This window comes from Macrotis lagotis, chromosome X, assembly GCF_037893015.1.
Source record: "Macrotis lagotis isolate mMagLag1 chromosome X, bilby.v1.9.chrom.fasta, whole genome shotgun sequence".
Classification (NCBI taxonomy): domain Eukaryota; kingdom Metazoa; phylum Chordata; class Mammalia; order Peramelemorphia; family Peramelidae; genus Macrotis; species Macrotis lagotis.
In genome coordinates this window covers 608628328-608656175 of record NC_133666.1, presented here as the reverse complement: position 1 = coordinate 608656175, position 27848 = coordinate 608628328, and the positions used below count along the sequence as shown (strand labels likewise).

Here is a 27848-nt window from a genome sequence, read left to right as displayed (position 1 = left end):
ACCCACTTTTCCATTCCTTCCTCCCTTCACAGAGAAATGTAATTTTAAACACAATCCTTTGTGATAGGCAAAGATAACCCTCATTGATAAGTCTGCAGTCCTGATAAATTGACAAATCAAAGACTGGTCTTTAAAATTCTCCACCCTTACAGAGAAAAATAGAGCTCCACAAAGTGACAATATGTTCCTAAGAAATGTGAAGCATCAAATCCATAAAGCCCATGGTCCAAAATTCTGGCCCCCAAAACTGCAGGATTTCAAATTATATGAGACCACAAAAATATCTAATGCAATCTCTTCATTTAACTGAGAGGAAAACTGGGGAACAGGGAAGTATTAATGCCTTAACCAAGAACTCACCAGAAATAAAAATCAGAGTTGGGATTAGATCCTATGACTAGAATTAATGTTTTTATTTTTTTAAACCAAGATACCATGCTGCTTTTCTGGGAAATACAGCAGACATTAACAACATAAGAGAAAGGGTACTGAGTCATCAAATGCTTCACAGCAAAATTCCTTGTAAATGCACAAAGATATGATTCATCTCTCAAAGCACCATTCTGTAATGTCCTTTAGTAGACTGAGGGTCTTAGTGTTAGAAGCTCATCTTCACTGCTGGTTGAGTGAGATGAGCTCGAAACACATACACACATACTGTTCTCTCTCCGTTGGTTGTTGTTGTTTTGGCTCCAACTGGATGAAATGGTCTTATGACCTTGAACAATGTACTTCTTCTCATTGTGTTTTTCATCTGTAAAATGAAAGGAATTGAATGTTATAGTCTCTAAGTCCCTTTCCCACTCTGGATCCTGACATCTTGGGAAACTACTTCAATGCCATTGAATTTCCTCAAGTACCTAAGTCCTACTTGACTATGTAGTGGATATTGTTCTGTACCTTTAAGGGTATCTAGCTTCAGATTCCCTGCCTATCTCCCATGCTCCTTGAATTGCTATCTAGGAGAGGAACATACACAAGCAAAAACATTACACTGTCCATTATTCCTCAAAAGACTAATGGTTAAAGGACATAAACACAGAGCGTTGATTAAAAAGGAAATGTATGAGTATTTATCTTTCATTTTCATATCAAAATTATTTCCAAATACAACATCATTCTCTACCATTGTCACTTTGGGACAAAAAGTTTTAAAGAAACAAAAAACATTTCAGAAAAGGAAAGGAACATATCAGTTAAACAGGACATGATAGGTAATGTTTCTCAATCAGAGTTCCCTCCTCCAGCAAGAAAGGAAGGCAGTTTCATTTTTTCTCTGGAGAAATCTTGATCATCATAATTATTCAGTGCTCAGTTTTATGATATTTTTCTTTCTGCTTACAATTTTGTCATTGTGTCATTTGCTTCATGATCTCTGCTTCCTTCACTTTATAGTACAGAACAGAGAGTAAATCCTAAAGTATAATGTTATATGCATTTTCAGATGCACTCAATGAATTGACTGTTTTGACTTAATTGTTTTTCTTTGACACAAGGGAGCAGAGTAAGAGTTCTCTGCCCTCCTCAGCAATGACTGTGATATAAAGACAAAGGTCAGTAAGACATAAAATTTGAAAAAAGAAAGGGAGAGGAGGGGAAGGAAGGAAGGAAGGAAGGAAGGAAGGAAGGAAGGAAGGAAGGAAGGAAGGAAGGAAGGAAGGAAGGAAGGAAGGAAGGAAGGAAGGAAGGAAGGAAAAGTACATATGTATTTTCTAACCTTGGTGAATATTTTTGATCATTGCATTCTTTGGTGTCCCTTTCTTGTGTCATTCTCTCTGACAGTGCTGTGATGCACCTCCTGGTTAGCCTTTGATTAAGACTGTCAATAGTACTACCAGCAGGAAAGCAACATGTTTAGCAAAAACCAGACCTTCACTGTGAGTGGGGCAAGTTCTTTGGAACCAGCATAGGAAGTGTATCTGTACTAATTCTGACAAATCAGTGTGCTAGGTAGGCAGTTTAGAAGTGTTTTATGAGAAAGGAGTGGGGTTTGGGGGCTTGACTTTAATAATTATCTCTTAGAATTCATCCGAGTAATAACACATCTTAGAATTGGGCCCAATGGAGAGCAGGAGTATAGATTAGATATAATGGAAGTCCATTCTGTTTCTCTGGGTAAAAACAATTCTCCAAAATTTAAACATTTAAGTACTCAAGATGAGTTAGTTGTTTCTTACTCTCTTATCTTTTTATTTCAACAGGGAGCTCCTGGACCAATAGGTCCCCCTGGTGCCCGTGGTCTCCCAGGAAATGTGGTATGTAATCAAAGTTGAGAGTGAGAAAATTATTTAGAAGCTTCATTGTTCCTTACCACTATTATGTATGTTTCCTAAATTGATCGTGGGAAAAAAGAAAAAGAACCTTTATGTTCTAAAATATTTTTAGCAGCTCTATTTGTGGAAGCAAAGAACTGGAAATTGAAGAGAAGCCCATCAATTTAAGAAAGTTAAACAACTTGTGGTGTATGTTTGGCATGAAATGTTACTCTGCTGTAAGAAATGATTATCTGGTTAATTTTGATAAAACAAGGAAAAACTTACATGAAATAATGAACAGTGAAATGAGTAGAAGTAAGAGAATGTTGTAAACAGTTACAACGATATTATTTAGAGAATACCTGGATGGGTTCATAGCCAAAGGTATACAATGCTCAGAAGAGGAACTCAGGAAAAATGCCCTTATTTGGATGAATTATAAATAATTCATATAGAAAGGCAGTGTTATATAGTGAACAAAAAGCTGGCTTTGGAATCATTGTAGTCCAGGGTAAGTCTCTCATTCCTTAAAGTACTAAAAATCATAGTTCTAGATATCTCTCCCATTCCCATAAAAAGACCATTTATCTTTGGAAAAATCTTAGAGGAAAATGTCTAGTTATGATGTTCCTCTTCTAGGTCATCCATCTAAAACAATGATACACAAAATGGAAAGAATATTAATAGATGTAAGTCACAACTTTGCCAATGGGTTAGTTCTCTAGCATTATTCATCTTGATAATCCCTTTGGATTTGTAAATAGTATTCTTATCTCTAAAATGGTGAGAACAATTGCCTCTACATGCCTCAAGTATTGTTAAGAAAATGTGGAGTACTTTGAAAATTATGAGGTTCTCTTCAATGACAAGTAATTAACACATTTGTTATTGCACATCCTTCAACTTCTTAGTTTTCCTTCCACTGACACTGGAGATTGTGCTGTATCCCAATCTTATTAGCTCATCCTCATGAATTGCATGGACAAAATAATAATAGTAATAATAATAAATAAAATCCTACTCCTGATTTCCAATCCTCTGGTCATGAGCCTTTTAACATTGAGTTGGGTTGGTCAATGAATGACAGGCATACAATCCACCTTTAAAATATAAATCTTTCTAGATTGGTAGGACCTAGTAGACCTTAGCTTACAGTATATCATTTAAAAACCTAAAGCCACATCCAAAGTATGATGAGCCTCCAGAGTACAATTTTAGAAAATAAAGTCACCAAGTCTCCATTTAAATAACTCCTGTAGTTATTTGCCCTGATTGATTCATGCGAGCTATGCAGATTTAGTCCCATGAAAAATGAGAGTTTGTCTCTAATTGGGCTCTAATTGGTATAGTAGAAAAAAAAAACGCAGATGTTGGAGTAAGAGATTTTAATCAGTTTGGAACAGGATCATAAATCTAAAGCTACAAGAGATGTGGGGGCCATCTAATATAATCCCGTCATCTTACAGATGAGAAAACTGAAGCCCGGGAAAATTAGTTCACTTTCTCAAGGTCACACAAGTAAATGTGAGAGAAAGTGTTGGAACTTAGGTCTACTGACTCAAAAGCCTATGCTCTTTCCTATTTGTGAAGCTACTTTCCATTCATGGTGGTAGTGGTAGGAGTATTGGTAACAGTAGGAGTGATGATATTGATGATTCTACAAATAGAAACACTACAATTTGGATTAATTATCCTTTTAAAGTGGATTCCTGTAACAGATTAAGGTTTGTCAAGGTAATTTCTCAAAGCTTTAATGTCCCATAATTTTATAGGCAGAATGTATTCCCTTCTTCTTGACATGCATATTTAAAAATTCTGTTGGTTTTTTTTTTGTAGTTTCAAGATTATCTAAGTATGAAGAAAACTTTCAGGCAAGGAAACCTAGATGGCACCCACTCAAACTTTAAACCCATCTAGCTAGGATGGGAGAGGCAAAGAATGAAAAGTTTAATTAAATCATTTCCAGTAGAAAGGATCCATACTTCTGATGTTCAATACTCATCTCTTCTGTTCTTTTCCACAGGCTCATGCAGACTTATATTAGTCCCTAAGGACTTTTTCAGTTCTAATAGCCTAGGATTGCTTTACTAGGGTGGCATTTATTCCTCTACTGGAAGTCCATTAAGATAAACTTTAATGAGTTGGAATTCACAGTGAAGAGTTAGCATAATAAAATCATTATGGAAACAACTTGAATCTTTTATCCTTCTCTGAGACTATAAAGGCTCCGCTCTATGGTCTTACTGAAAACCTCAACTCCCTGAGGTCTAGTCTCTACCTTTACCAGGGAAAAAAAATCCAATCTTAATCAATCCAGTAACTCTTAGGTCTTCATCCTTAATAATCACTTAAACCTTCAGCCAATTCCTTTTGCACTCTGACCTTTAGTCCTACAGTCTTAAAACACTACTATTCTCCAGCCCTACTCAGTCAATACTTCCATATCTTCTTTTCAATTAATACCTCTTGTGAAAAGAGTATAGACCTTAAAGTCATAAAACCTAAGTTGAGTTTAGTTCTCGCCTCCATCTGTGGTTCAGTGGGAAAAGCATTGGACTTCAGAAGCTCAGATCTGAGTTTAAATCTGGTCCTGTCACTCTCTACCTGTGAGATAAGGGGAAAATCCTAAGGATATTTTTAAGTAAATTTCTAACTCTAAAATTGGAGGACTTGTATTAACCTGATAATATTACAGGTTGTCTCTTTTTAATATTTAAAAATTGCTTTATATATGGCTGACATGAGACTTGAGACCGATTATGGATGCCTGTTCAAGTCAAGCTCAACTTTCAAAGACCCCTCAAAATGCTCCTTCTGGCTGTGGTAAACCATTAAAAAAAAACACAGACACTGGGGTCAATGGTAGAGAAGAATGATTTTCAATCCTAGACTTCATTCCAGGATGAAGTCCTTTATTCATTAGGGGAGGGAACATAGGCAAGATGTCTTCCAAACCTTAACTATTTCCCTTCTTCCAACCCAGGTTTGCCAGACACTTCCTATTCATCTCCAAGCTTATTTCTGATTCCTCTGTCTCCTCTCCTGCCTCTCCTAAACCACTTCCCTCCTATAGTGATATTGTACCATGATACCTCTCTCTATTATGACAGTCAATTCTCAAAGACTATAAATTGCGGAGAACTTATTGATTTTCTTTGGAATCTGGTGTATCTTTAACAAAATTTTCTGAGACATCTATAAAATCACAATTTGGGCGGGGGGAATGAAGTAGTTCTTATGACAGCCTTTTCTAGTGTGTTAGTAAAAGTATGATTATCCCCATTTTGCTGATAAAAACTCTTTAATGAAAATAAAGTTAGATGACATCATTTACTATTTATCATTAGTTTATATTTGAATGTATCTTGGCTGATCCATTGATTTTCATTAATTATTTAATTCAATATGATCTTATAAGGACAGATTCAGAACAATAGTTTCTTATAAAGAAATTACTTTCCTATAAGGTCTTATAATTTTCTATTGGTGAATCTAACCTACAATTGAGGTAGTTCATAAATATTATAATATCTTCCAAAGTATGTTTATCGTTTCCTAAATATTTTCTTATCTCTTAATTAACTTGATCCTTAAGACTATTGTGTATTATACACCTAATTTGCATACATGAGGAAGCAAAAATTTGAAGAAGAAATGTATTCTGAAAGGAGTCACACATTGAACTACCTATCTGCATATGACTCTTCAGAGGTTTGTGTGTTACTCTTGAGAAAGATACAATGGGGGAAATGCCAGCAAATATTGAATTGATGCCCTGATTAAAAAGAATGTGTTATCCTTGGAAACACACTATAAGAACTGATGAGGATTCTCTAGTCAACTAGAATTAGTATTGTAGATAATAAATACATTAGATGGTAGTATTTTTAAAAGGAAATATTAATGTCTTTGTTCATGAATATTTTTAAAATATATACCAATCTAACTTTTTTCCCTTCAGGGCATACCTGGAGTCATGGGTCCACCAGGAAAAACTGGGGAGAGGGGGGGAAAGGTAAGAAGTGGTGATATATTTATTTGATCTTGAGCAAGTCACTTCTTTGCTACAAGCCTGTGTGTTTCTCTTCTATTAAATTAGGAGGTTATACACATAATGTCTGATTTCCCTTTGGAGTCTGACATTTTCAGTTCTAAGAAATTTTTCCAATGCTACCATCCAATGGACTTCTCATTTATTGGCAAAATGTCTTTGGAAAACTCCATAGAACACATCAAAATATGCTGTAAATTCTTGAACATAGAATTCAAGGACTTGAAGGATCTTTTGCAAAAGTAACTCTTTACAAATAATGTCATTTCAAAGATCTGAAAATAAGACGTTGGAAACAGTTGAAGTGAAGAAAATTCTACATGCATTCCTATTAACCTTAAAGTTTAGTAGCCTCCTAAAATGATATAAAACCACCAGTCTAAGATTTTTCTCATCACTTCCTTCTCTACCCTATGGTCAAATTCTATGCTTTGTCTTAAGTTATCATGCCTATACTCTTTTCCTAGACTAGTCTAACCTTGCCATAATATTATTCATTTATTTTTAAATTATCTATTTTTATTGGTAGCTTTTGTATTCATATCACACTGATTTCTAATTATATCCTTGCTTTCTTCCTTTCCCTGTGAATCTTCCCTTGTAACAAAGATTTCAAAAGAAAAAGGAAAAAAAAATAGTCCATTAAAGCCAACCAGCATATCAACTGTCCCATCATAGATTTGAAACCTCACCCATCTTTTGAGGTCAAACTCAAATCCTCAGGAACTGTTCCCTTCCTGATTCATCCAAATGATATGCTTTAAATTTTTCAGTGATTTATTCAGGGCTTCTCAAGAAAAATTATTCATTGCATTTGCCCTTATTAAGCAGTTTATAATCTAGCATACAGGAGGAAATGGGCACAGATTCAACTAAATTTAGTTTAGCAAACAATTATTCAGGATTTACTATGTGCTGAACATTATTTCTCATACCTGAAGCACTTAAGTACACATAAATATAATATTAATTGGAATAGAAGTGTTGAAGCACTTTAGGACGAGGACCAACTCTAATTATATCTCTATAGTTCCCTATTAATACCCTTGCTAGATGAATAATTAGTACAAAGTACTTTACAATTTTATATTTATAGTATCCTATCTAGAACTAGGCATTAATTTTTATCCAAGTATTCAAAAAATATTGATTAATTTGATCTCTGTACAAATTAATAATTTCACATATATTTTAAAAGCATAGCAACAATTGAGATCACTGGGAGTTTTATTTTTTCTTTCTTCATTTGACCTTTAAGTCTGTAAGAAATGCTTTCTGTTTGCATATATGAAGGTTTCACTAAATTCTTTCTGAATTCAAAAGTTTGTTTTTGTTTTGGGTTTTTTTTTTTTGAAAAAAATCTTGTTTGTTTTTTTTGAGGAAGAGCAATTAAAAAATCTATTTTCCAATGCTGTGTAATGTAACAGTGATAATTTTAACTTCCTTATTTCAGTTTAAAAAATCAATTAGGGACAGGAAGAGAGAGATCTCACCTACTCTTAATGATAGTAAATGTGACAAAGATCTAGGTCTATTGGCCAAAACTGGAAATGAGTCTAAAGTGTGACATGACTACTAGAACAAATACAAACAAAAAAAAGCAAATGGGACTTTAGGTTTCATTAAAAGAAGCAGATAATAAAAAATGGAGGTGATCTGCTCTTCTATATTCAGACCCCATCCTGAATGTTGAATTCTGGGTACCATATTTTCAAAGGGATACAGACAAACTAGAGGGTGACCATGAACATAAGAGTACATATTATGACATTTGGAGAAATTGGAACTGTTTAGCCTTAAAAAAAGTGGCACATTATACTGATCTTTAAATATCTGAGTGTCAGTAGTAGGAAAAAATCTAATTCTGTGTGGCTATAACAGGTATAGGATAAAACATTGAGAAGTAGATTTTACTTCTACATAAAGTTCTCAGTTGCAATTAGGAATGATCCTCTGGAATGGATTGTCTTGGAGAAGATGAGCTCTGTTATTGGCAATGTTTGTTGAGGAGGCACAAGTTGAAGGTTGGATCTAGATGACTGGACAGTTCTATTCCATTTGATTCTACAATTCAGTGTTTTCAGGTGAGATAATGTCCTTAAAGGAAGAGATATCTTAAAACTAAAACTTAAAAAAATACTAGTCATCATGGCAGCCTGTTTTCAAACAGGTATTGGTTGATCACTCCTCCAATATATTGTAAAATAAATGTATGTTTTAAATCATGAATGAATTGATTGTTTTTATGGTCCTTTAAAAATTGAGATGCTAGGGTTCTAGATTAAGTCTACAAACCAATCCTTGGTATCATATATTACATAAATATTCTGAATATTATCTCAAACCTGAAATTATATTTTTCTGCTTATAGGGGGAACCTGGAGAAGAAGGAAAAACAGGACCTCTTGGTCTCAGAGGTGACCCTGGACCTCCTGGAGAACCTGGGCCACCTGGGAAAGGAAAGGAAGGGGAGCCAGTAAGTGGGATTTGATATGACTTTTTTGCTACAAGGAGTCATGTGAAATAATCAAGATAAGGATTTGCTTTAAATAATTCCACAAAGTCTTCTAATTTGATGTTTGGTGCACATGATTGAGTTATACAATCATATTCAACTTCATAAGGCTGGGAATATTATTCTGTTTTATTATATATATTTTTTCAAGGGGAGAGCTATGGAAGTTTATGAAAGAAATAACACTTCCATTGGAATAAATGATCAAACATTTCCTACCCATTTCAATGTAATGACAAAGGTAGCTGTTATACAGTTCTGGGACATCATTTACAAGGATACCTCAATAAAAAGTAACATTCTAGACGAGTAGGAGGGTGATTGACCTTGTTTCAGGAGAATTGGAAGGTCATAAGGGATATATCATGGATCAATATTAGCAGAAAATCAATTCCCCACCCCAAAAAATAGGGTGGCTCAGGATGGCTCATTGGTTGATCAAGCTGATGGAGGATAGGTAGAAAGGAATTATGGATAGTTATGGGAGTGCCAATGTCTTTCTGCAAAATTCTTCATAGAAGGAAGTATCTATGGAAGGATGGCTTAGGGTATGGGGAAATAAAAACCAGTTTTTAACTTAGGAATACTACTATGTGTCCCACAATTAAAAATTGAATAGCTATGACCAGGAATTAGAGCAAGGAAATCGAAATGTAGAAGAGGTAGCAGGGGAATGTAAACTAGAAAATAGGTTTCAGATTTGAGAAATGAAAGCAGGGAGAGTCTGTCAGATGGATGTCATCAATTTTTTATGCTTTGTTTATTGTTATCTGTATCCATTCTTATAAGCAATCATCCTACCATTCTCTGGTACCTCTACAGTCTTTGATATTTACCAATGCTGTGGTTTGGTCACCAGCCCATTTGACATTTTTTGTCTGCTTTTTCTTTCTTATTAATCCATTAAAAAATATGGGGATTTGCCTCCAAAAAGATCAAAACATGGGCACTTTATAAGTTCAAGGCTCTCTTTACCTCAGAATCAATCATTAAATCTGACTTCCTCTTTCATTTTGGCTCAGTCAAGTTCAAATCTACTGCCTCATGGCTCCCCTAACGCACAAGTCCCATTCTTACCTTTGTACCTTTTTGAATACTATTTCTTCTTCCTAACCCTCCCTCCCTCAACATCTCTAAATCCTATTGATCTTTCAATAAGATTCCCAAGCAACCTTGTGAAGTTGAATATGATTTTAATTCAATCATGTGCACCAAACATCAAATTAGAAGATTTTGTGGAATTATTTCCAGCAAATCCTTATCCAATCAATTTAAGGATTACTTTGTATTGGAAGTCTACCTCAACTAGCTGAACCCTATTAAACCCCATTCTTCAAACTTTTATGCTTCTTTTTCTGCCCTACACTGTTTACATATTTAAAAGATATCATAAAAACATAAAAAATTTAACCTAATATGTGAAATCAAGAAGCATTTATTAACTGTTTAATATTTCTAAGAACTGTACCTGGGGAGATATATATATATATATATATATATATACATGCATACATGCATATTTATATATGTACATATATATGTGTGTGTGAATATTCATATATATATATATATATATGAAAGCAAAGAGTGGGGGGAGAAGGAGAGACAGAGACAGAGATAAAGAGATAAATACAATTTCAACTCCAAGGAGTTCACATGAAAAAAATAGCATATAAATAATTATATACATATAAGATTTATACAGTATGAATAAAAGATGATTTTAGAGAAGGATATTCCTTAATTATTTCTTGTTCCTTGGTCTTATTTCCCCAAATGCATTATGAAGTTTCATAACTTTGTTTTTTTCCTGTGTTCTTTTTGCCAGGGACGTCCTGGTGCACCCGGTTTACCAGGCTCTCAAGGACCCAAGGTAATCCATTATCATTCAGGAAAGCAATAAATGAACATGAAAAGTGTTGGTCTAAAGAGAAAAATCATAACATTTCAGATCTCTCTTATCCCTTTCCATATGAGATCACCTCTTTGGGGAAGACCAGATGCGATTTCTCTTGCAATGCATGGTACTTTTTCAAAAAACAAAATAACATTTTTAATGATCTCAGTAATTCTTTCACAAACAAAGCCTACCATTCCTTGATTTAGCAAGTGATCTTCACAATTTGCCTGAAGAAATGAGAAGTCATTACTTAATTGATACTTATATCAATCAACAATGATTTATTAAGTTGCTCACTATATGCAAAACACTATACTAGATTCCGAGGATTCATAAGGAAAACTAAACACTCCTTTCCCTCGAGTCAGCATGTATATAAATAGGAAAACAAGAAATATACAGAGTAGATAGTAGTCTTAAATGGAAAGTCAGTGGCAGCAATGGAGATCAGGAGATGTTCTTATAGAAGGTAAATCTTGAATTTGAAGGCACTGTAGAAGGTTCTTATAGAAGGTAAATTTGAAGGTGAATCTTTAGGAAAATAAGTAATTCTATAAATGGAATTGAGGAAGGTGTACATGTAAGGTGGACATACAAAGGCATGAAGACAAGAGATGAAGGTGCAAGCCCATTTTCTGTACTTAGTCTAATTGTCCCTAAAATGGATGCAGACTCTTACTCATTCAATGCCTGAAGTGCTTCCATCTTGTTTGAACCTCATAGAGATGATTTGGAGTGAGAAGGTATAAGTTAAAACCCTAGCTCTACCAATTATTACCTAGATTATAGGGATAGGCACAAAAATTGAAACTGTGAGTTCTTTACTTTAGAGAACTTCCAAGTGAAGAAAATCCCTTTACTTATTCAGGTCCTTTCTCTAAAATTTAGAGTCTTGGAGTGTTGCCTAGATGAGTGATATCAAACTCAAATGGAGACAGATACCAGTGGCTGTAGATTGCCTTAGAAAACAACAAATTATCATTTTCTAATTTGTTTTGCATTTTCACTTATTTTGTTAAGTATTTTCCAATTGCTTTTTGATCTGATTTAATCATAGCTGAACTCTAGAGTTCATACCTGCTGATGCATCTTACACCCACTTAGAAGGAGAAGGCCACAGTCACACAGTTGATATGTGTCAGAGGTGGGACTTAAAGGAAAGGTAGAATTTGAATACAGATCTTTTTGGCTCTAGCCATTATACAGTACTGCCTTTCATTATCTCTGTGGCCTTCAGTGAATAGGTCTCATTTTGTTCCTCAACATCTTTAGGTTGGATTTATATGCTTGAAAAGCATCTAGACTGAAGAAACACAATGATGAAGGATTAGTCTATTGACTAAGGAGTTTTATTGGATGATTTCTAAGGTCCCCTCCAACTCTAAATCAAAGATGTATCCTAGTAAGGGCCAGGGTTACATCTGTACAAAAATGAGGCATCAAAGAAGAACATAGTGTGGTCATATGTAGGCAAAGTGACATGTGTAGGTGTTGTCTTCTAACATATTTAAGAAGAAGTCACCCTCTAATATCCCTTTAGCATGCAATATTTTCCAGAAACTGAATGTCTTATGTCCCTAGGTTTTGCAAATGGTAAAGGTTCCTTTGAAATTACCCCCGATTTTCAAATTATGTTTCTTTTGCTCTTGGATTGTCTAATGGAAAGAACAGTGAATTAGGATTCAAATGATATGAGTTCTAGACTCTGTTTTACTTCTCTCCTATTAACATGGTGGGGGAGGGCCCTTGAACAAATTAATGAACTACTTTCATCTTCTATTTCCTTACCTGTTAAATTGTTAAATAGAACTTCCTGCCCACTTCACAAGTGTTATGAGAATTCAGATATGCAAAGTGTGTGCAAAATGCTATCTAAAAAAAAACTTATTTCTCTTAATTGAAAGATGGTCCTAATGATCATATCAATTAAGAATGATGACTTCCATCTTTAATGCATAATACCAGATAGTTCTTATGAAAACAAGTATAGAGACCAGTTATTCAGAATATAGAGAGTAACTATCAGATCCAGAATCTTGATTTGATGTTTTAAGGTGTGTCCTATTATGGTAGAAAGAGAAATGTAATTGCTGCCAAGAAACTTGAAGTTCTTATTCCTGTTTCTGCATCTTATAAGATATGAGACTTTAAGAAACTTACTTCTACCTCTCTGAGTCTCAGATATATTCTCTGCAAAATGAGGTACTGGATAAACTCAGATCTTTAACTCTAGGATTCTTCATTTTCTATTCCATAACATTTTATGTTCTAACATTACTTCCAGTTCTTATGTTCAATGTTCTGTGACCAAGATACTCCATCTCACAGCTCTGGCATTTTTTTCAGATTGTTCTCAAATCTGGAATACTTTCCCTACTTATTTTCACCTCCTAGATTCCTCCAAGTCTCAACTAACATTTCAATTCTATAAGAAGTCTTTCCCAAGTCACCCTAATGTTAGTGCCTTCCCATTGTTGATTATTTCTAATTTATTATAGGTAAGAGATTGTATATAGTAGACTGTAAATTCATTAAGAGCAGGCATTTTGCTTTTTTTTATCCCCAGAACTTAGCACAATAGCAAACACATAGAAGATACTTAATAAATGTTCATTAGCTCTCCTAGCATTATATATATATTTCTAAGATTCTAACATTATTTCTTCTAATGTTATGATTTCCTATGAACTGAGGTCCCTTTCAACTCTAACATTTTATGATTCTTTGAGAGCGTGTGGTTACTGCTTACACAATGCCATTAGGAAGAGAGGTAGATGATGTAAGTTGGGAGGAGTGTCAGCAGGGAATAAGTAGTAGACTTAGGGAAATTACATCCCTTATCATTTACAGTCAGGTAGGTATTAAAGACTGAAAACTGTGTCATCAAATATTAGAATTAAGCCTGAAGCTTTTCTTTACCCATTGCATCATTGAGATACCCTACTTGATTACCCAGAAATCTAGGAAAGGCTTATTTTATTTCATTTGTGGTAAAATCCTGCTCAATTCCCTAGAGCCTTAACAGAGTAAACACATTGCATCTTTACTGTCTCCATCCCCCAAGCACTCACCCTTTTATTTCTTAACTTTACATTTTAACTTCCACTGAAACAGCATTTAAACTGTTTGTTGGGTATTGGGAATATAAGCTATTAAGCTGGGGATTTGTGTCTCCAGGAGAGGGTAAGAATTAAAATGAGGCATAACACATTAAAATGGACAAAAGACCAGCAAATATGTTTAAGAAAGCAGTTGAGGCTGAACACCAGGGAATGGTCAAGGAACTTTTTCTTTTGTCTATTATTAGTATAGGAATAATTTCTTTAGAATCTGATCCCCTCAGGGGTGAGTTGCTTTTAGGAAGAGATACAGAATTCAGTATCATAGAATATTAGAACTAGAAAGTAACTTAGTAATCCTTCTATTTCTCATAGATTTAGGGCTAGAAACCTTTACAGAAACCTCTTCAATCTACAAATAGGACAACTGAGGCACATAAAATTTTTGTGACTTGCCATGGGTCACACAACTGTCAAGTGATTAAATCAGGAATTGAATTCAGGTCTTCTGATTCCAATACTTCAGTGCCCTTTGTGGTTTGTCATATGCTGCCTCTCTTAGGGAACTGAAAACCAGAATGAAGAAGTCACTTATGCCAGTATATCTCCTATCTCCTTGCCCAAAAACTTTTCATCTAGTGGCACTTCCTCCCATGTGCCTTATGATAATCTTTGGACCATGCAAAAATTGATATATTTGTATACTGTATTTTTAAAAAGGACATTTCTTTCTAATGGTCTGTGAAATTTTCTCTAAAATGTAAACATACAAGCAGGAAAATGAATGAAATGTAATATTTGAAAAATAAACTACCCTAAACATCAACCACAGCCACCTCTGATAAATCCAAAATTCAGTTTCCCTTTCTGAGAGATTATATTTTTTGAATATTCCTTTGCCACTGTGTCCTCTTGTTCTGACTTGACTATGAGGATCAAAGTCTGGGTAACAGGGGGAAAAAGGAGAAAATGATGAAAAAAAAAGACAGGTTTGGAAATGTAGAAAAAAATTCAGTTTGGGACATAGTGAATTTGAAAAATAGTGGGGTACTCTGGTGGAAAGCATGAGTCAACTACTGTTCATCTGAGAGATTAAGGATATATACACATAGATACATACATACATACATACATACATACATACATATATAATCTTGGGCATCATTTCCATGGAGGTAGTAATTGAAGATGTGGGACTAAGATGAAAAGATAGAAAGGTTAGAGAAATATGAAAACAGGTCACTCATACTGAAAGAAAAAGTAGAGAAATGGTCATACATATAGGTGAACCAGGAGAGAGGATAAGGGAGGAGAAAGTATTAAGGATGATGACTAATAGTTTCAGTTACTGTACAAAGATCAAGAATGAATACAAGACAAAGCTGTTGATTTTTATAATTAGGTGGTCATTGATCACCTTAGAGGGAAGCATTTATTTATAAAGAACGAAATTTCAAGGACAATTAGTAGTCTTTGAGTGATAAAATAATGAAGACATTCAACTGAGATTCAATAATGGGCTAATTGCTTCCCCAAATATTCATCTGTTCTTAAGTAGAAGTCACATTAATATTAAATAAAGAGCTGAAGGAAATTGTCACATTGTCTTTTCTTCTGGTCAAATGGGTTTCTCTAACATTGTGTTCAATTCTAGAAGCTACTTTTGGAAGGAAACTTGATAAGTAGATATGCACCCAGAGCATGGTAACCAAGATGGTGAAGGCTCATAAAATCATATTCATGTGAATCAAATAAAAGAACCAGCGTTTATAATCTGAAGAAGAGAAGTTTTCTGTGGGGGAGGAAGAAAAATGGTGGTCTTCAAAATTTTGAAAGGCTAACATATAGAAGAAGGAACAGACTTGTTTTATGTAATTACAGAATGCAGAAATAGGTCCAATTGTTAGAAGATACAGAAAAGTAAATTTGAGTTTAGTATAAGGAAAATTTCAAGGATGAAATGGATTATCTTCAGATAAAAGAAATTCCTCATTAAAAGAGGTCTTCAGGGGCGGCTAGGTGGCGCAGTGGATAAAGCACAGGCCCTGGAGTCAGGAGTACCTGGGTTCAAATCCGGTCTCAGACACTTAATAATTACCTAGCTGTGTGGCCTTGGGCAAGCCACTTAACCCCATTGCCTTACAAAAGAAAAAAAGTAAAAGAGGTCTTCAGGGGGTGGCTAGATGGTGCGGCAGATAGAGCACTGGCCCTGGAGTCAGGAATACCTGAGTTCAAATCCGGTCTTAGACATTTAATAATTACCTAGCTGTGTGGCCTTGGGCAAGTCACTTAACCCCATTGCCTTGCAAAAACTAAAAAAAGAGTTCTTCAGAGATGGTCTAGCCTGTTGAACATTTGTCAAGGATTTTATGAGGATTTTATGTCAAAAATTCAGGCATTGGGTAACAGTAAGTTTAGATGACCCTTTGTGGTTTTGGTCTAAATTGAGGAAGGAATAATCCAGGCTTACAGTAAAGAAATAATCAGAATTTGTAGCACTCACAAGTTTGATTTTGCATAACTGTGGATCTACAGGGTCAGAGAAGGTGTGTGGCTGAGTTTGGGGACATATTAACAGAATTAGACATATGATTTGGTTGATGGCCATAGCTTAGAGACAAAATCAATATGTGCACAAGAGAAGGAGCTAAGGGTGTGGTAAGTTTGACATTGCTGGTAGAATTTTCACAGAAACTTTGATAAGACATCTTGTTGAAAAAGAGAGATGAGTATGATAACGAAATGTCTAAAAACATTTCCTGTCTTATGGTAGCTGAATTTGGGTTGTGAAGAACTATTTAAGCTACTATTTAAAGGGTTTAATTTATAAATTTGTTCTTCCTGCATTATAGGGTGACCGAGGTGCTCCAGGCTTACCTGGCCAACCTGGAAATAGAGGAGGCCCAGGAATTGGAGTAGCAGGTCCTCCTGTAAGTAGTTGAACCCAGCTTCTTTCTATATAAAAATGTGATGTTTTTCTTGACTCCCAAGTAAATTATTTGGTATCAATCCATTCCAGTGCCTGAGTTCTTAAGAGTCTCATAAATGACATAATTTTTTTTTGCAAGAATGTTGGTGGTAAGTGCTAATCACAGGACTAAAAATGACAACTGTGACCATCCTTGATTTGATCGCCTTTGCACTTTGCACTCTCAGAAAGAGTTGTCACCTTAGTTTGTCCATTATTTACTCAGCTAAGGGGATGTAGTTTATTATTTGGTCACCAGATGGTGCACCAATCGCCTTTGCACTTTGCACTCTCAGAAAGAGTTGTCACCTTAGTTTGTCCATTATTTACTCAGCTAAGGGGATGTAGTTTATTATTTGGTCACCAGATGGTGCACCAATTCTTTTTGTATAGTCCCATTTTCCACCCTGTCCCCAGTTCTTTGTGGCTCTAGGATTTGGCTGGTAGTGGCTGAGATAGCCACCAGATTCAAAGGAAATCTAGAAAATATGGGCTAGAATATACTAAAAAATAGCAAAATTTCAAAATATCTCTGTCATCCACTCTGTTGAATTGTTATTTCCCATGATCTGGATTAAGCCCCTCAGATACAGCACATAGACTCCAAATTCATAATTCTAAACATTTCACTGTAAGGACCTTGTGATACAACAATCAATCAGGCATAAAAATCCAGTTAAGCAATAAAACATTGCTTCAAATAATTGAAATAATATTTTAAATTGATATTTTATTTTATTTTTCTAATTACATGTTATGAAAGATTTCAGTATTCATCTACTTGATTTTATAAGTTACAAACTTTTCTACCACCCTCCCTTCACACTCCCTCCCCTCAGGGATAAACAGTCTAGATTTTGTTTAATATTTCGTATATTAATTATTTTGTGTATGTAGAATAAGGCCTAAGGGTAATAAAAAAAACATGAAATAAGATGGAAAACATAAGAGAAGTTTTAAAAAAAAGTGAGCATAGCATCCATTCAGATTCTATGGGGTCTTTTTTGTTATGTTTTATTTTGCTTTTCTCTGGATGTTTATGATGTTGTCTGTAACAGGTCTTGCTGGCTTGTCTTAGATCTCTGAACTGCTGAGAAGAAAGGTATCCAACATAGTTGGTCAACACTCAACATTGTTGTTAATGTCTTCAATGTTCTCTTGCTTCTGCCCCCATCACTTGGCTTCAGTTTATACAATTCTTTTCATGATTCTCTAAAGTCCAACCATTCATCGTTTCTTATAGAACAATAGTACTCTATAGCATTCGTATACCATAGCTTGTTCAGCCATTCCCCAATTGAGGGCCTCCCCTTGATTTCCAATTCTTTACCACAACAAAAAGAGCTGCTATAAATATTTTAACATGTGGGTCTCTCTCATTTTTTATGATTTCTTTGGGGTATAGACCTAGTGTTAGCATTGCAGGGTCAAAGGATATGATCAGTTTTATCAAATGCAATAATGTTGAAGATTAGATTGATGTCTTTTTCCTTCTCCTCCCTTGACCCCTCTCTGTCTGGAGAGAACTGAAAGGAATGGTACTCTTAGACTCAGCAAATTTTCTGAAGAAGCAGGGTTTAGAAAGAATCTGTGGCCAAGAGTTCTGTTTAACTCCCTAAAGAGCAATTCCATTAGATTGTGAACTCCTTGAGGGTAGGGGATCTCTTTTGCTTCTTTTTGTTTCTCCAGACCTTAGAATAGTGCACAACAAAATTGTTTTCGTTGTTGAGTCATTTCAGTCATGTCTGACTCTTTGTGACCTCATTTGAGTTTTTTTTTTTGGCAAATAAACCAAAGTAATGGTTTCCTCAAAGATGAAGAAATTTAGGCAAACAAGACTTCCCCAGAGTCACAATACTAGTAAGAGTCCAAGGCAAATTTGAACTCATGAAGATAAGTCTTCCTGACTTCAGTCCTGGCATTCTATTCACTGAGTCACTGAGCTGAGATTTTATAACATTGAATGACATAATAATTCATGCAAAAAAATAGATGTTTTAAGAATCTTTGTTAACAAGTGAATGGTCCAGACAATAAGTAATTTTAGAAGAGAAAGATCATCACCAGAGTGGCATCATTTTTATCCATTGTGTCTCCCACCTTCCCCAAAGAATAGATTCTTAATAAATGCTAATTGACTCTTTGTTGATTGACTACTAGTTTTACTCTATACATTCAGTACCTACTTTTGGATAGGACTATTCTCTATTTCCTCTGGGTATTCATATTCTGCTCCTATATGGTCTGAGCACTATTTCCACTTGAGGTTTGTCTCACCTCCAAGAACTGCTTTGCAAAGAAGTATCAGTTCAACTTTTGCTTTCCTCTGATTACAGTTAGACAATCAGCAATGAGCACACTGATGCTGTGTTCTTTGCCACATACCAGGAAAAGTTAAACTCCCTAGAAACTTCTTTTTGCTAATTCTTTGTGTAAGCTTACAAAAACCTCTGAATTGGAGTCTCTAAGGGAAAAAAGCAGACTCTGAGAAATATATTCACCAATATCCCTGTTTATAAAGGCTCTATGGGGTCACACTTTTACCTTATTCTCCCAAGAAGCCTTGAACCATTACATTTGAAATTAAGAACAGGTTATTGAAATGGTTAAAGGATATGAATAGATGGTTTACAAATGAAGAAATTAAAGTTATATATATAATCACATGAAAAATGTTCCAAATCATTGATTAGAAAAATTCAAATTAAAACAAAAGTGATGTAACCTCACACCTATCAGATTGGCCAAGATGAGCAAAAGGGAAAATGCTCAATGTTAGAAAAGTTATGTGAGGATTGGGACATTGATGCATTGCTGGTAGAGTTATGAACAGCTATTCTGAGGTGCAATATCAAACTATCCCTAAAAAAGCAACACAACTTTCAACTAGAAATTCCAATTTTTAGATCTATATATAGAAGAAATTATAGGGGTGGCTAGGTGGTGCGGTGGATAAAGCACCAGCCCTGGAGTCAGGAGTGCCTGAGTTCAAATCTAGCCTTAGACACTTAATGATTACCTAGCTGTGTGGCCCTGGCCAAGCCCCATTTGCCTCGCAAAAACCTAAAAAATTAAAAATTAAAAAAAAGAAATTATAAAAAATGGGAAAAGTCCTACATGTTCCAAAATATTAATAGCAGCCCTTTTTATAGTGGCAAACATTTGGAAATTGAGGGGATACCCATCAACTGAGGAATGGCTAAACAAGTTATAGTATATGGATACTATGGAATATTATTGTTTTTTAAGAAACCATAAATAATCGGACTCTAGAGAAGCATGGGATGACTTACAGGATCTGATCCTGAGCAAAAGGAACAGAACCAAGAGCACAATGGACACATTAGCAAGAACACTGTGAGATGATCAGCCTGGATGGAAATAGCTCCTCTCACCAGTTCAGAGAACTAGGACAACTGTATTAGACCAGCTATGAACAACGTTATCCCCATCCAGTGGAAGAAAAACAAAACAAAAGAAAAGAAAAAGAAAATAAAACAATCCTTAAGAACTGAACACTTTATAAAAATTATCTCTCATGTATCTCTTTCCATTAGTCCTAATTACTCATACTGAAAATGACTAATAGGTAAACATTTATCCAAAATTTGTATGTACAATGCTAACCTGACTGTTCACCACTGAGGGGAGTGGGGTAGGAACAGAGGGTGGAAGGAAATTTTGTAACTTAAAAATAAATATGTATATGGATTATTATAAATAAATAAATAAATATTTTTTAAAAGAACAGATTAATGATCATCTACCAGGGCTATTTTAACTGGTTTTAATGTCTATATTAATACAGATGTTTAGAGTGGGAGAAAAAAAAATTAGCAAACCCCTTCTTTGAGTAAAAGAATTCAAATGCTCTGAAGAGGAAGCAGAATCACACTGTAGACTCAATGTTATCGTCAGGTAAAGGACCATTTTTAAAAATCAGAGGAAGAAGAGATAAATAGGAAGTATTGTTGACACTTATAAAAGAGATAATGAGATAGCTATATGTTGACTATAAGTTATAGAGAAAGCTATTTTATACTTTTGCCTGGGGTAAAAGAGGAATTCCCAATTCTTGTCAAAACAGATGACTACCACCCATTTCCCGATTATGCAAATGAATAGAAATGATATTCTCTGAAAGAATGTAGAGTACAAGTCTTGGTCAAGGTTTTAGTTACATTAATGGTTGTTTTTACATCACTGATGTCCATCAAAGGCAAGAGATTCAAAAGAGATCAACAGATCTGTGAAGTAAACACCTGCTTGAGAAAGTGATATCAGATAATGGAATTTGGGGCAGCTAGGTGGTGCAGTGGATAGAGCACCAGCCCTGGAGTCAGGAGTACCTGAGTTCAAATCTGACCTCAGACAATAATTACCTAGTTGTGTGGCCTTAGGCAAGCCACTTAACCCCATTTGCCTTGAAAAACCATAGAAAGGGGTAATAGAATTTGATTTGATTTTCTGGGCAATGATTTTCAGCATAATTTTTTACTAGCCAGGTATGGGATTCATCTAGTTGTAATGCTTGTAAGTGTTTGCCTGGAATCTTTCAAACCTAATAAAGGAACTTTAAAACAAAAAGAAAATAGCAGGAAGAAAACTGAATACACCAAACAAAAGACCCTACTACAGTTTAGAAAGAACAATAGCAATTGATAGAATTTTATAGCAGAAAAAAAATTAACACTTAATTAAAATGAAAAAACTCATAGACTCAAATCTTTAAATACAAAAAAAATTAATATAAAAATGACCAAATTAAATTCATAAGTATCACTGTGATTTGGTGGCATAATATCCATGATTAAAATATAGGTTTTAAAGGGTAAATAGTATTCAAAATGCACAACATTAGGATAAATGGATGATGTACCATTGACTGTAAGCATATCATATTCATCTATGGAGACCCATGATCCAGAAGAGTCAGTTTTGATGAAGAACATTTTATGAAGGTCAGCGGACATAGAGCACAGAGTTAAGTGATAAAATGTGCTGTCATCTAAGTATATCATCACTGACTTTCAGAAAAAAAGAGGAGAAAGCTGGATTCTGAGAAAGAAGTCCTAAGTCTAGTAAAGAGTCATGATATAACAATGATGGACAACTTCAGTTATCAAGAAAACTGCTGAAGCTCTCTGCTAAATGCAAAGTATTTATTACTTGTTTTAGCTTGTCTTTATGATAATGTCATAATTTGAAAGGTGGATGAATCCAAATTGGGAAATTCCATTTTGTATTTGATCTTCACTGAGAGGAACTGGTTTCTGGAGTAGTAATGATAGGAACAATGAAGTAAAGTGATAACTCCATCTTCACAGTTGAACCAGAAAATAGTATAAAGTCATGACTTGTCTGACATTCGATTTTGAAAAAAATTTGAAAGTATTCAGAGAGATAATATTTAAAAATCCCACAGGCAGAAATTATTTAGGAGAAGTCAGTCCAGAACACATGAAAAGATATAATGAATAAAATATTGAAGCCAAAAAAGAAATAATTCAATATGAAGGCAAGGAGAGTTGGTCAAATAAATCAGTTTGCCAAAACCTTTCTTGCAGTTTTTATGGAACATTAAACATGGGTAGATGATAGTAAAATTAAGTAGATTTAGGACTAGTTGAAAGACTAGACAGAGTGATGATTAATGATTTCTTGTGAACTTAAGAGGCCTTTATTGGAGTGCCTCAGGGTTCTGTGTTTCATCTAATTCTATATATCTTTTTTATCATTGCCTTGAATTGAGGCATTGATTAAAATTTGCAGATATTAGAAAGTTGAAAGAATTCATTCTGGATGGCAAATTCAATGTTCCAATATCATTTATGAATAGATCATTGTAGGGCGGCTAGGTGGCGCAGTGGATAGAGCACCGGTCCTGGAGTCAGCAGTACCTGAGTTCAAATTCAGCCTCAGATACTTAATAATCACCTAGATGTGTGGCCTTGGGCAAACCACTTAATCCCATTGCCTTGCAAAAAAAAAAACCTAAAAAAAAAGAATAGATCATTGGGCCAAATCTGATATAATAAAATTTTATAGATTTTGATCTTTCTTTTACTTCAGTTCAAAGGATTATCCTCATAAACCCCAAATTAATGAAGCATAACTAGTCAGCATTTAGCCTAAAAAGTTCATTGTCACTAGTGTGGTATGCCAGCCAAGAAAGATAATGGGATATTGGTTTGAATTAAGAAAAAAGGCAGATTTTCTAAGATTTTCTAAGTCTGCAGAATATAGAAATCTGTATTCTGTTCTTGGCAGGCTACATAAAAGATTTTAGTGTTTTTATGGAGATTGGACTAGATGGTATCTGAGATTCCTTCCAAACCTGAAATATTCAGTTCTAATACTTAGTGACGCCAATTTTGCCATCTTTGTGTATAGTTCAATTTATTTCTAACTCATTCTTTGTGTACTTGTAATTAGGCATTGGAAACCATGGAAACCATTCTTCTCCTTTTTCCTGAACATTGTCTTCCAAGAATGACTAGTCTCCAAAATTCTTGAATCATACTTTCTACCCTTTTGTGGCTATATCTTTTTTCTCTTCCATATCCATAAGTGCTTAAGAAAATATATTATTTGATATTTAGGGGAAATGGGATGTTCTGGGTAATCAACTATACTGGTCAATAGATTGATCCTGTCTATTATGCATGGAGCAACAATTTTTAAATCAGTACATTATAAAATAATTTAAATTTAAGTTAGTGCATTGGCCTTGGAAGACTCATCTTCATGAGTTCAAATATGCCCTCAGACACTTACTAGCTGAGTGATCCTGGGCAAGTTAATTAATTCTGTTTATCAGTTCATCTATAAAATGAGCTGGAGAAGGAAGTGACAAACTGCTCCAGTATCTTTGTTAAGAAAATTCCAAAATAGAGTCAAAAGAATTGGATACAACTAAAAAAAATTATTGAACAACAAAAGCATTCAATGATTCAGAATCCACTTGAATATCCTTGTAGACCTTCAGCCATCCTCATAAATTTTCACATTTATTCTATGCTTAAATTTCTCAAAAATTTCTCAAGCATTATTTTACTTTTCCCTCACAACAACCTTAAGAAATAGCACTACCTTTTATGTCAATTTTTATATGGGAACACTAAGTGTAAGAGAGGAGAAATGACTTGCCAGGATCGCACAGCTAATAAGTAAAATGGCAGAACAGAAACTCAAAACCTCATCTTCTATGTCCATGTGCAGGAATAATCATTAATTGAAGAGATTCATTTAAGTTATAAGTCACCATGTTTAGTGTTTTAAGAAATAGAAATGAACTGGGCCCTCAATGTCATGATTCTTCTTGGTTATGTATACATTATATTATTTGTCATCCCTTCATTTATGCATTATTCCTTATAATTATTATTGTAGGAAGTGCCTCATGTAAAGCATTGCAACAGGGGAGATGAAGAGATAAACGCAATTTATTACCTGTCTCCAGAGAGCAATATGGCAATGAGATCTCAGATTCAATCCAATTCAACAAAACATTTATTAGATGAATATTATGTACAGAAATGGGTTACTGACACTTCCCTCCCCACCCCCGAGTTTATTGACAGAGAACACAGAAATAACTAAAATGAAAAATGGAATATTGGGAATACATTAAGGAAGATGCAAACAAAGCACTATGTGAGGTCTGAGGCAGGAAAAATAAATTCTTACCTAGGGAATCACTGAAGGCTTCAAGAAGTAGATGTTATTTGAGCTAGATTTTCACAATCGTTTATTTAAATAGTCATAATTGTACACATATGTATGTATGGAGAGATAATAGCAAACATGTATATAAATATAAATATAATTATATAGAAAAATTGCTTACATATAGGTATATAACTCCACATATAATTGGAGAGAGAGAGATAGAAAAACAGAAAGAATATGTGTGTCTGTGTGTGTGTGTGTGAGAGAGAGAGAGAGAGAGAGAGAGAGAGAGAGAGAGACAGAGAGAGAGAGACAGAGAGACAAAGAGAGAGAGAGACAGAGAGAGAGTGCTACAAAGAAAATGCTATGAAGCTCAAAAGAAGTAGTGAGTCACCTGTTACTGGAGGTGTTGAAGCAGCAGCTGAATGCTCATTCATCTGTATGCTGTGGAAATGATTCATGCATTGACTAGGATTCTGGAATAGGTGACCTATGAAGTTCTTTCTAATTCTAAGATTCATTGAAGCTATTCTTAGGTTCCTTTAGTTGAGATATGCTGAAACCATGTGCTGAAACTCAACCTCTCCAGTGAAAAAAGAACATGTTTTAACATTAAAAATCCCCAATTCGAGTTCTGACCCAGACACCTAACTTGAGCAATTCATTTAATTTTCTTTTGTAATATTTATTTTAAATTTATGGAATAAAACAAGCATTCTCCATATTTAATTTTCACTTAATTTTCAGTCATTCAAAAAAAAATTTTAGATACCTACTAAATCATTCTGAGTATATAGTCAAAATGAAAACAGTCCTTTCCCTCAGAGAACTTACTTTCTATTAAGGTGAAGCATTATGTTCACTGATAAATATAAAATATATGCAAAGTGTTTTCCAGAGATGTCACCAATAGTTGGGGGTAGCAGAGTAGATCCTGAACTACAGTAGTTGACATTTAAACAGCATAATGTCTTTATCTGTAGAACAAATGAGATAATAATTATAATTCCAAAGGCATCAAGAATTATAAATAAATTATTTTTTAGAGCTTGAAGCTTATAGTGCTATGGGGAGAGAGAGAGAGAGAGAGAGAGAGAGAGAGAGAGAGAGAGAGAGAGAGAGAGAGAGAGAATGAATTAGAAAGTGCTATGGAGCTCACAATTGGTAGATAATATCAAGACATAATAGTGGCTACCGTATAGTGGTTTGAGGAAGGAGGCCAAATGAATTGTGCTTTTTTTAACATCAAGTTTTATGGTGAACAGCAGAGGGCAGCATCATCTCAACTGGGTAGGCAGTACTCCAACTGATCTGAATGATGGATCATGTAAAGGATGCAGGTAGAGGGAAAGTCAGGAAGATGTTAGGGCTACACGGGAACATAATATGGTCAGTTTAGTGTTCTGAAGCCAGAAATGGTGTCAATTTAGGACCAACAAAATCACAAGAAACTAGATTCTGGGAATAGGAAGATTGAGAAAGAGAGTGTTTTGACATACTGTCACATAGAAGAAAGATCAGATTTCTTTTTACCCCTTCTTAGCTACGAAGGACATAATTAGAAATCATGATTGAACCTGAAGAGGCTGATTTCAACTAAATTTAAGGACAAAAAATAACCATCATGATATTAAAAATTGTCTTGAGAATTAGTTCCTTTTTTAACAGGGATTATTAAATAAATATTGATGTTCAGGGATATTATGGTAAAGATTTGCCTGGGCCTAGGTGAATTCTGATATCACTTTCTAATCTAAACTTCAGTGATTAAAAGCTTAAATGACTCAAGGCAGTCAGAAACTGTAAGAAAGTCAATAAGAAGCTAGAAACAGTGAGGTTTATTTATTTATTTAAAATAAATTTATCCAAAACAAATCATCCACTGACCACTAGGTGCTCTCTGGACCTTTGGACTCTCAAGGATGTCATCCATCCTATCTCTGATGGTACATTAAGGACCCTATGCCATAGCTAACATATATCAGACACGGGTAATCACTAGCTCAATAAGCCTTAGTAACCTGTGCTATTCACTATGGGATATAGAGGTAACCATGAACAAGTCAGCTTTTTTCAGGGAACTGATATTCTCCAGAAAAAGAATATACACAGAAAAGCACATAAGCATATATGTATACATATATATGTCTTTATGTATGTATACATAAACACAAATTTGCATGGGGAACCACCAGCATCTAGAGCAATCAGGAAAGAACTGGACTGGAAGGAACTAAGGATTCTTGGAATAACAACACTGACAATATCTATATTTCATAGATATTTAAAGTTCATAAAATGCTTTGCTTTAGGAATAATTACTATACTCATTTTTTCTTATGAGATAACTGAGTTTCAAAGAAATAAAGTGCTAGTAGCAGACCTAGTAGGCTGAACATTTATTGATTTTAGTGCTGCCAGGAAATGGAGGCATGTCATAAAGTGGAAAGCCATTAAATTTGGAGTCAAGAGAACTGGGTTGGAATCCCAGCTCTATCATTCAATGCTTGTTGGAACTTGGACAATTCTATTCTCTTTTCCTGACCTTAAAAATATTGAATTTATACTTAAACACCTTTAATGTTGGGGCGGCTAGGTGGAACAGTGGATAGAGCACTGGCCCTGGAGTCAGGAGTACCTGAGTTCAAACCCGGCCTCAGACACTTAATAATTACCTAGCTATGTGGCTTTGGGCACTCCATTTTACCCCATTGCCTTGCAAAAACCTTAAAAACAAACAAACAAATATCTTTCATGTCCTTTCCAATTCTAAATCCTGTGCTCCTAAGTATCTTTCTAAAGGTCACATCATGGGAGCTAGGACCTGAACCTGGTTTTCCAGATCATGTATCAGGAGCCCTTAAGTTTTGTTTTGTTTTTCTCTTTATCTTTGTTTTTCTCTTTATCTTTGAATGTCTGCATCAGTGTGTGTTTGTGTGTGTGTGTGTGTGTGTGTGTGTGTGTGTGTGTGTGTGTGTGAAAACCCTTACAAAAAGCCAATTGGTCCCCTTTTCGAAAAGTTTTACTTTTAAATTCATAATTAAATATTGCATTTTAATGACAGATAAATGAAGATAAAGTTATGATTTTTTCCATCCAAATTCATGAAACCTCTGAAATTTATCCATGGACCTCATAGAGACCCCTGGGTAAGAACCCTTGCTATATATTCAACCATATCCATTTCTGTTGTACCAGCCAGTCTTTTCATACTGACATTATGAAATAAAATTTACATAACCTAATGAAGAGTATCCCTGGGCCTATCCAGTGTAAAGCTTACTCTTGATAGTGATGGAAACAAAGAAGGAAACTATATAGTAAAAAGACTAACACTCCTCTCAAAGAGAGACCAGCTGAAAAGCAATTTGCCAGGTCTACCCCAGAGGCTATAAATCTAATCTTGTTTTGGTATATTTCCACTGCTCA

At 34.7% G+C, this 27848-nt stretch overlaps 1 protein-coding gene across 2 annotated transcripts in view; it reads left to right on the top strand.

The window, feature by feature from the left end:
* Positions 1-27848, top strand: part of COL22A1 (collagen type XXII alpha 1 chain) — a 665867-nt gene that overhangs the window by 517098 nt on the left and 120921 nt on the right. For both annotated transcript variants that reach the window (XM_074202703.1, XM_074202704.1), the window contains exons 36-40: positions 2202-2255; positions 6217-6270; positions 8678-8782; positions 10650-10694; positions 16633-16710. In XM_074202703.1, the coding sequence (XP_074058804.1) occupies positions 2202-2255; positions 6217-6270; positions 8678-8782; positions 10650-10694; positions 16633-16710 (336 nt within the window). The remainder of the gene's footprint in view (positions 1-2201; positions 2256-6216; positions 6271-8677; positions 8783-10649; positions 10695-16632; positions 16711-27848) is intronic.